Source organism: Camelus bactrianus, chromosome 1 (genome assembly GCF_048773025.1).
Source record: "Camelus bactrianus isolate YW-2024 breed Bactrian camel chromosome 1, ASM4877302v1, whole genome shotgun sequence".
Taxonomy (NCBI): domain Eukaryota; kingdom Metazoa; phylum Chordata; class Mammalia; order Artiodactyla; family Camelidae; genus Camelus; species Camelus bactrianus.
Window position 1 is genome coordinate 3,487,659 of NC_133539.1, and position 9,728 is coordinate 3,497,386.

Sequence of the window (9,728 nt, forward strand, 5' to 3'; positions counted from 1 at the left end):
AGGACTGAAAAGTTCCTGTTCACATCCCACTTTTAATTCCAGTGTTGCTTTAATCTCACTGCATTAGAAGTAAGCTTAGCGTGAGTTTCGGTATCAGCTCTGAGTCCAGGGGACCAGGCAGGGCATCTCAGCTCCGCCGCCTACCTGGCTGCCTCACCTCTTCCCTGTTACTCAAACGAGTATTAAAACAGCACCTCCCTCAGAAGGTCTGGGGGTGATCCGCGCAATAGCGTGCGTGGAGCTCTTTGCAGGGCTTCGAGCCTCCCCGGATGGTGGCCCCGGTGTGGTTCCCCCAAGGGAAGGAACAGCTTCTGTGAACTGGCCGCCCATTACTCTGTACACTGGGGTGTGAGGTCCACCAGCCACTCCTGGGTGGGAAGAGGAGCGGTGCATTGCCTTTCAAAGTTCACGGTCTCCCCAGAGCTTAGAGGCTTTTGTTTACCTGCCTCAGTTGTTCTTCCCCTCCACGGAGTCATCACTTACGTCCAGTAAAGTGCACGATCTGAAGTGTACACCTCAGTGAGTGTTGTATCATCACAGAGCATCAGCTGTGGACCCAGGGTCAATGGACTGCAGCCTGTGGCCAACGCTGGCCCCAGCCCATCACCTGTCCTGCTCAAGCTTTCCTCTGAACCCAGCCCTGTGCACTTTTCCATATGGTAGTGGCTGCTTCCCCAATTCCGAGGCAGCATGGACTAATTGTGACAGACCAGCCGCCCAGAAAACCCCAACTATCCAGCTCTCCGGTCCTTTACAGAAAGTATTTGCCAACCTCTCCTCAAGGACCATATCTGTCACCCCAGACGTCCCTGTCAAAGTTTCAGGCTTTGCTAACGTGCCCTCCCTCTCGCAGAGCTCCTGGTGCTGACCGGCACGGACCCCGTGGCCGAAGTCGCCATCCGACAGCTCAGCGAGTCTTCAAAGCTAAAGCTCAAATCTCCACGGAAAAAGAGCACGCTCATCATCTCCGGGGTCTCCAAGGTGAGCCCCCCGTGTTGGGGCCCCAGCTCTCCACCAGCTCCAGAAATGTCAGGTCGCCTTCCTCACCAAGGAGGGGTTCTTTGTGGTGTTTACACAGCTTATCCTGTCAGTGAAGGAAACGGGAAAGTCTCTGACCGGGGATACTTTGGTGGTTGAGAGGTTACTGAATCATTTGAAGAAAAATGATTGAAACAGAAAGGCCGACATGATGTCAACTCCCCTTTGGGGACAGCACCTTAGCCCCCATCAGCACTCCATCACAGGGAGACTTCACTTTACACATTACACATTTCCAAACCATTTCCTTTTTTTTCTTTCTTTCTTTTTTTTTTTTTTTTTGCAATGAGTGTTTATGCCTTTTTGCCATCAGAGAAATGAAGCTTGTTTTAAAACACATCCCAACCCCCCATTCCTCCATTCTCCTGCTCTGTGACGTTTGTCCAGAGCAGATGACGGCTGGTAGGCCGCCCCTGGGGGACGCCAGGCAGGCCAGGCTGCTGGAGCAGCCAGCCCCTCAGGGAAGGGCCCCATGTGAGTCCCGTACTGCTCTTTAACATTGCAGAACGAACGAGGAGAGTGTGAACGGTGGGGGACAGCTGGGAGATGTGGTCGTCGAGAGGGGATGAGGAAGAAGGTGGATTTTTGGACACAGAGGGTGGGTTGATACATGAAGGCATGAGAGGGTGGGATGGGAGGGCACCGTGAAAATGGACCCCTCAGCTGCTGGGAGAGGGCCTAGAACAGGTCCTGGGAGGTGCGAAAGGTCAGTCACCAGTGTTGGCATGGTACCTGGAGAGGTCCAGGTACTTTGACCAGCATCACCAGGTGATGCCACTGGGTTTCCAGCATGCACTTCCAAAGGCAGCCAGCAGGGGCGATGGTGTCTCTGGAAGCCCCTGGCCCAAAGATTGGGTTTTCTTTAGGATGAATAAATGAGTGAAATGAGAATAAGGCTCCTCGAGGCTTTCTCTAAGGTTTTATTTTAGAATCACTGGGATTTCAACATCTAATGTATCCGACTGATTGTATTTATCTTTTTTACTGATGCTCAAATAGTCCCAAACTGAGTCTGGGCACTTCTGACTCGAGTCAGAAAAGGGTGGTTGTCAGCTGTCACTGAGCAGACTCTCGTGTGCACCTGCCACACAGGTCCAGACAAGCAGCGCAGCCCCCCAGCGAGTCCCCTGTGTCCCCGCAGCCCCTCTCCCACCCCCAGCCCCGTAGGTTTAGCACCTGCATGTGCTTTGCACGTGAATGTAGGGCTTAGGACGAAAGTGCGTGCTGATCCATTCTGCCTGCAAGAAACACAGAAACGCTGTAGGGACAAAGGTTAAAGGGCAAATTGAGTCTGGGGCTCCGGAGCTCCCTTCTCTGCCCCGTGTGCTCTCCTGTGCTTAGAAGGATGCCCTGCCCACACACGCGTCCAGCCGCCTGGCTGCCGGGGGACGGGCCTTAACTGCTTCCTCAGCACCTTCCAGCCTGCGAACTCGGGCGGCCCTCTGCCGTGGGAGACCTGCTCACTGGCTGTCATCCCGCGTCTCCTTAGCTGCCCCTTGGCCACTTGGGCGTCTGGCTGACACTGCAGTGGCCAGTCGGGTGTTTGGACGGGATGTTAATGCTTTCCCCCGCCCGCCGCTCCTTCCGAGTATCTGTGTGATCTTCCCTCACCCTCACTTCTCCTCTCGCCCCCGGACAGACCTCGCTATCTCAGGACAGCGACGCCTCCCTGATGCTGGACTACGCGGCCTCCATGCACAGCGCCCACCAGAAGGACGGCCCGGACAGTCTGGGGGCGGAGGTGGCCCCTGCCCCGCCTGAGGAGGAGGAGGGGGCCTCGGCCGGGGCCCTGCCGGCCCTGGAGCCTCAGGAGAGTGAGCTGGACTCCTGGGACTTGGAGAAGGAGCCCCAGGCCGGGGCGTGGGGTGGGCAGGCCTCGCCTGACCCCGAGGGGGATGAGCTGTCGGAGAGCTCCCTAAGTGTGTCGGAGCTGGAGCCTGGCACCACCAAGAAGCATAAAGGTACAGCCCTCCCCTCCCCCACCTGCCCCCACGCCCCTCCACCCCACGGCTCTGCCCTTCTGCTGGTGTCCAAGCTAAACCAGTTCCTGCCCTCTGCTTCATTCCCCGTATCCTCCACAAAGGCATCCCACCCTCAGCCCCACGCCCATGAAAACACCTGCACTGAACATTTGAGCCCATTTAGAGCGCGGAGGCGGGGGTGGGGGCCCTATACAGAATCCTCCCGAGGGTGAGTGGCTGAGTCACCTCTCTGCCTTTGGAGAGGCAGTTTGTATTCATGGCTGGAGGCGCTCCTTACCCTGTCTGGGCACCCCCCCCCCAAGCAGAACTATCCAGAGCATTGAGAGGGGTCACCAAGAGCCAGGCAGAGACTGGGGTTCCCTCAGCTGCGGAGACGGGCACCCCTACTCCTGTGTGCCTCTCTGAGTCTTTCCTCCAACTGAAACCAAGCCAGACCTCCCGACTCGAGCCGAGCCTCACAGGGGCCACAGGGAGAGGGGCCCCCTAGAAAACTACCTGGTTCCCTGCTCCGTGTGCGGCGAAGAGGTGATCGTCGCGGGAGGACGGGGGTGTTTCCCACGAGCACCAAGTCAGTGCTCGGCATCCGTAAACGTCGTCCGTGCGGGCAGTTTTACCCAGACGGCGCTTTGGCACAACGGTGACCTGAAGGTGTTTGCCCGGGGAACGCGGCCCGGAGGCTGGGGGCCAGTCTGGCCGTGAGCCCTCAGGACTCGCCGAGCCTCGGCTTTCTCCTCCAGAAACAGGGACGTGCCCACCCACCGTGTGTGCCCACCTCCCAGAAAACCCCATCAGCCAGGCAGTACCAGGAGGTCCCAGTGCAGAGGACAGGGCAGGGGGGCTGGGGCAGGCGTCAGAGCTGAGCCTGGGGGCACGGCTCCTCGCTGGGTCCCGACTCCCCGAGAGCGTAGGTGTTAGGAACCTCAGCCACTCAGGGTCTGGATCCTGGGGGGGCTGTCCTTCCTTCTGCTCCTTTGCTCTTGGTGCCGCAGACCAGGGATTCCTTCTTGGGTGACTATGCCCCCTCCCTGGGGGACACTGGCAGCATCTGGAGAGGGTTTGGGCTGTCTCAGCTGGGAGTTGGGGGCACTGCTGGCATCAGGCGGGTAGAGGCCAGGGTGCTGCTCCCCAACCCGCAGGGCACAGGGCGGCCCCGTGCACAGCACCATGTGGCCGACGGGTCCATGGCGCCATGCTGGAGAGCCTGACTGCAGGGGCCTACCTCCCGCCTCGCCTGCCTCCCACCTGTTGGCTTCCCGCCTCTCCCCCGTGAACCCCCCTTCGTGGAAGCAGAAGGGGCAGATGGGGGAGGAGTTGGAGTTAGAAGAGGAGGAGAGAGGGAGGAGGGAGCGGATTCTCAGACGTGATTTCTGGACCCTGGGATGAAGATGGAGTCTGTCTCCTGCTACCTGGGCTGGGGCCTGGCCCCGAGGGCACGTCAGGGTGATGGAGGGCAGTTTGTGAAGCTGTGACCAGATCCTTGGCGCACATGATGGGAAAGGCGGTCTGGCTGCTGCTTCTCACCCCTGTCCTGGCCTTTGTCTTGGGGCCAGAACAGCCCACGGGGGCTTCCTGCATCTGAGGAAGGCAGGTGGGCACTGTGAGAAGTAGAAACGGGGGTCGTGTGGGGCGCCCTTTCCTCTCCATTCTGTCACCTCCTCCCGCTGGACCAGCCGTCCGTCCCTTCTGCTCACAGAACCCGCCGCTCCCTCCTGCCACCTCTGTTCATTCTGAAAGGCGGAGCCTCGCTGACCCAGGCCCATCCCGAGACCACTGTTCCTCCATCCCCTCCCTCCCTCCTGCTTCTCCTTCCAGGGTTTTCCCTTGGGTCTCCATCCTTGCTGTGTACTGGCCACCCTGCTCCTTCCCTGCGATGACACCCTCAAACAGGTGGGGACCTCGGTGCCAGCAGGTGTGCCTTGTGCCCCACCCGGAGGCCCGGCTGTGGGACCGGGCGGGGGTGCTGAGCGCTGCACAGATCTGGGATTTTTTAAACAGACACACTTGGCAGCATTTAAAAAACTGCTTTTCTTCCAGTGTTTTCTGAGAGGTATGTGCTCAGCATCTCTATGAGCTGTTGTCAGAACCTCAGATGACTTTGCAGTTGGGGTGCCAAAGAGTTTTCATTTTCCACCCAAAAATTTCCAAAACCGGTGATTCAGGGGGCAGCTCTGTGGAGTTTCTTCTCACTTTTAAAGTCAAGCCAGTTTTCTGGCTTAAGAACCACCTGTATCTCCTGATGTAGGAAGGAGCTGGCAATAGGTTTCCGAGTCTGCTTCCCTGCTTACAATTCTCCTGGATTTTCTCTGGTCGGAAATGTACGTGTTGTGAGGATGCAGGAAATGCAGCCCCAAGTCTGGGTCTATTTTCAGCTTCACGGAGTGTCGACTTGGTTGCACAGCAACACGCGTGCACTTAACCCGCCCCAGCTTGACACTCACAGGTGCCGAAGACGGTCCATTTCATGTTCTGTGTGTTTTTACTACCAGTAGGAACAAAAATATTGGTGGAGCCATTGGAAAATATTAAAAAGTAAAAAGAAAAAAAAAACTACGCCAAGCGCTCTGCACAGGAACGTCATATGTGGTGTAAGGTGAATGCTTCAGACTCTGACCGTCTTGCATTCTGATTTTGCTCTTGCAAACTTTTCTTTTCACCTCTCCCTTCTCTCCGCCTCCTGCGCATCCCCTTTAACCTAAGAGGATCGCTATGCCAGCCAGAATTAATTGCCTACACAGTAAGTTATTTTTGTTTTATATGTGTTTTTAAATTAAGTATAGCCTTGCTATGAGAAAAGCCCGTCTCCTAACCGAGCCAGAAGTTAACTCCCCCTCCCCTCCCCGCCTTTTTCCTCGTGTCCCTCCGGCTTCCAGTCTGACCCTCCCAGGATGCTGGTTTGCCCGTTTTCCTCCTTCAAAGCACCCTGGTCAGGTGGCACGTCACCTTCATCGCGGCCGGGCCGGGGAAGGTGTCCCTCTGCTCCCCGATGCGACGAAACAGCCTCACAGTCAAGTACATACAGACCAGCTCCTTTCAGTGTCCTCAGTTCTAAAAAAGCCGTTACTTCTGTGAACGGGCCATCTGTGGTTCCACTTGAAATCTGAAGCTGCTTTGGGGCAGCAAACTGCAATTTATAAGGTTGCCTTTGGCCACTGTTTCCCTCTGTATCAGATTTTAAGGCGCAGTCTTCGATGTGCGAGTTATGTCTGTTAGACCCTGTGGAGACCAGTGGGCATGCATTTGGGGCTATTTGCAACATGAAGGCTGTACTTTAGAATAGTTATTTTTAATCCCTTCACATACTGTTTATACTTCATCCTTGTAACTTTTTTTTTTCAATCTTGCTAGAACCAAGGAAAGATTTTTTTCTCTTCCCCGTCCTGTCTAAGATTTTGGGGTTTTTTTTGCCTCAGATGGCACATAACCTGTTGCCAGATTTGACCTTCAGGAGTCCTTAAGGAGGTGAGTGAGATCTGAGTCTTGCTTCTTGCCTGTCGGTGTGGGTGATGTGGCCTGGAAAAAAGGAGGTGAGCTTATGGAATCCAAGCGGCCCCAGCTCCCCTCACCCCACTGAGGTGAATTTCCCCACTAGCAAAGGGTGACAGATTCCGTGCGCCCAGAGGCAAGGGTGACATACCAAACTATTAGTTATTGTCTCGGTCGGGGTTCTCCAGAGGAACAGAACCAACAGGTTTTCGAGTTCGAGGAACTGGACCACGCAGTCGTCGGTGCCGCAAGGCTGAGATCTGTGGGCCAGGCCAGCAGGCCAGGGGCGAACCAATCAGGAGCTGATGGTGTGGTCTTGAGGCAGAATTTCTGCTCTGGGAACCTTCGTTTTGGTCCTTTAGGCATTCAGTTGATTGGATGAAACCCACCACGTTATCCTGGGTCATCTCCTTTCGCCCAGGCCACCTGATGGTTGATGTTAACCTCGTCGACCACGTGCCTTCCAGCAGCACTCAGATTAGTGTTGGCTGGAATCGCCAGGTGCACTGGGCAGACTGGTACCGTCTCCGTTAGCCCAGGTCGCCCCCTGTGATATCACCTCCCAGCAGACGAGAGGTGTGCTCGCCCGTCTGAGCTGCGACCCCGCACCCACTGTGGCCTGGCTGCACCGGCGTCCACTGAGCACACCTGTGCTGTGTCCTCCCAGCATCATTTACCCCAAAGGTCATGGTGATTTAGTGGCCAAATTACAACGGACATTAACATTTTCATTTAGAAATGAAGACAGCGTAACCTCTGTTAATGCTGGTCATTCCTCATGTTTGATGAGTGAAACTGTGGGCCCTGGAGATGGGCTCACATCGCTAGAATGTCCTATCCTGCCCGCACTGCCCACGGGCCTCCTGAGAAAGTCGCATCATTCTGGAAAGCCTGTCTGAGGCCCTGCCTGAGTGCCGGGCTCTGCTCTGCCATCCCTCTGAAAGCAGTGTCCACCCTGCCTTCCGGAGGCCTCTCCAGTGGCTGCCCACGGACGGGACCTCCAGACCCCCACCCCTTCCAGCTCAGACACCATCCTTAGCAGCACTGAAGACCAGGAGTGACAGCCCAGCTTTGCAACTTGGGCCCCCGTCGGTAGGACAGAGCACATCGCATCTCCGAGTCTCTGCTTCCTCACTTGTCAGCGAAGGATGAGGTCACCCTCAGAGGTTGTCCAGACGTAAGCAGGGCTCGGGGCCTCTAATTTGCAAACCTCCATCCCTCCCCTCACATGACTCTTCTCTGTCCAAGAACCGATGTCCCCCAGAAGCCTTGACAAGTCGTGTCAAGTTAGGGGAGCGCAGGCCTGCTGAGCCATGCAGATGACTTCGGGACGATTTGCACCTGGGTACATGTGGCGTCATCCTGTCCCAGCATCAACACTGAACAGGCAGAGCTGACCCCGCCGCACGCCCGTTCCAGAGGGCGTGAGTGAGGACGAAGAACAGAGAGACCCCGTTGCGGGCCTGTAGGGGCAGTGCACATCTGCAGGCATGCAGCTGGCTGGAGCAGGGATGCTCCGGGAGCAGGCAGGCCTTGGACGTGGGTGAAGCCACCAGCAGTCATTTAAACGACGTGGCAGATGGTCTCCCTGCTCTGCCAGCTCTGTTCCCAGGGGGGAAGTCCTTGATGTTTTAACTTCCTGGGGCAAGAATTTGAAGTTTAGGCATTTAAAGCACAACGTCATTTAAACAACCTAAAGCGATGGCTCGGATGCGTGCAGAGTCCCTTTGGGAAGAGGTCTGAGCGCAGCCACCCCCGGCCTGGCCCCACGTTCTGGCTTCTCTCTCAGTCCGGTGCAGAGCTGGACTTCCCGGCAGCAGGTGCTGTGCCTGCAGGGCGGGCTGCCCTCGTCCCCTGCCCCCCCATCCCACGCAGCACCCCTGAGACATCTAAACATGGAGGGCATCACAAAACCAAGTGAAGGGAAGTGAACGTGCTGCCAACTTTCTGCTCTCCGGTCTGGTCCCGGGGCTGACGTCTGCGTCCTTAGCAATGAGGTCCCGCACTCCAGGCGCTGATGGCATCTGACCTGACCCCGGCAGTGGTTTCCAGCTGCACTAGAGGGACCTGGGATCCCCTAGAAGGTGCTGATGTCAGAGTGTGTCCCCAGAGCCCATCACATCAGATTCTGCACAGCTGGGCCCGGCCATCTGCAGTTTTAAAAGGCTGCCGCCCGCCTCCAGCATGTCTTGGGGCTGAGAACACCACTCTGCTGTGAGCCCCCTGCCTCGATCTTCCTCGTGGCATCCAGGGTCCAAGGATAAACAGGAGGACGTGGCTGGCGCTTCAGGACCCTCATCTGAAGTCATACCTCCCCTCCCCCTTCTGGATTCCTGGGGTGGCCGTAACCACAGATGGGGTGGTTTAAACGACAGATTTCTTCTCTCTCAATTCCGGAGGCCGGGCATCTAAGACCAAGGTCTGGGCAGGGCTGGCTCCTCCGGAGGCTGAGTGGGAGAATCTCTCCCCCAGCTTCTGGGGGTTAACCATCTTTGGGGTTCCCTGGCTTCTAGAAGCATCACCCCGATCTCTGCCGTCATCTTCTCAGGGTGTCTCCCTGTGTGCCTGTCTGTTCAGATGTCCCCTTTTTATAAGGACACCAGTCATATTGGACTGGGCTTGTTCTGATGACCTCACTGTAACTTCATCGCCTCTGTAATAACCACATCTCTAAATAAAGTCACGTCCTGAGGCCCCCAACATAGGAATTTGGGAGGGACATGACCCAACCTGTAACACCGCCCCTGCTCACGCTGCAGACCCTGGCTCCAGTCCCCGCCTGAAGTTCAGCGCAGGGACGTGAAGTGGGCTGTACAGGTGGCGGCTTCCCCAAGAGATCTTCACTGCCCGGCCTCCACATCCCTAGCTGTGCAGCTGACCCGAGGCTGGACTGGTCTGTTCCCCTGCCCACGCTCCCTCCCCCTGGGGAGATCGGGGTGGGGCGTGGGGTTGGAGAGTCCATGTTAACCGAGTGGATCCCCCAGACCTTCCTTCCTCCCCTCTGCTCCGATGTGACAGCCCCACACTTAGGTGCTGGTTGGGAGCTCCAAGCTCAACCTAAAGCACATACCTGTAGGTCAGAAATGCCTCCCAGGTTCCCCCAACCTGAGGTTCTGGTCGGGCTGGGAGGCCCCGGGGCATTTGATAAGCTGAGTGCTTCACCAGTGGGCATCACTGCGTCCGCCCCACCAGCCAGACTCTGCAGTCCTGCCCTGTCGGTGATGG

General features: G+C 56.9%; 1 protein-coding gene across 3 annotated transcripts in view; it reads left to right on the plus strand.

Annotated features, from left to right (window-relative positions):
* Positions 1 to 9,728, plus strand: part of C2CD2 (C2 calcium dependent domain containing 2) — a 54,171-nt gene that overhangs the window by 39,121 nt on the left and 5,322 nt on the right. For all 3 annotated transcript variants that reach the window (XM_074350859.1, XM_074350797.1, XM_074350730.1), the window contains exons 12-13: positions 854 to 981; positions 2,678 to 2,999. In XM_074350859.1, coding sequence (XP_074206960.1) covers positions 854 to 981; positions 2,678 to 2,999 — 450 coding nt within the window. The remainder of the gene's footprint in view (positions 1 to 853; positions 982 to 2,677; positions 3,000 to 9,728) is intronic.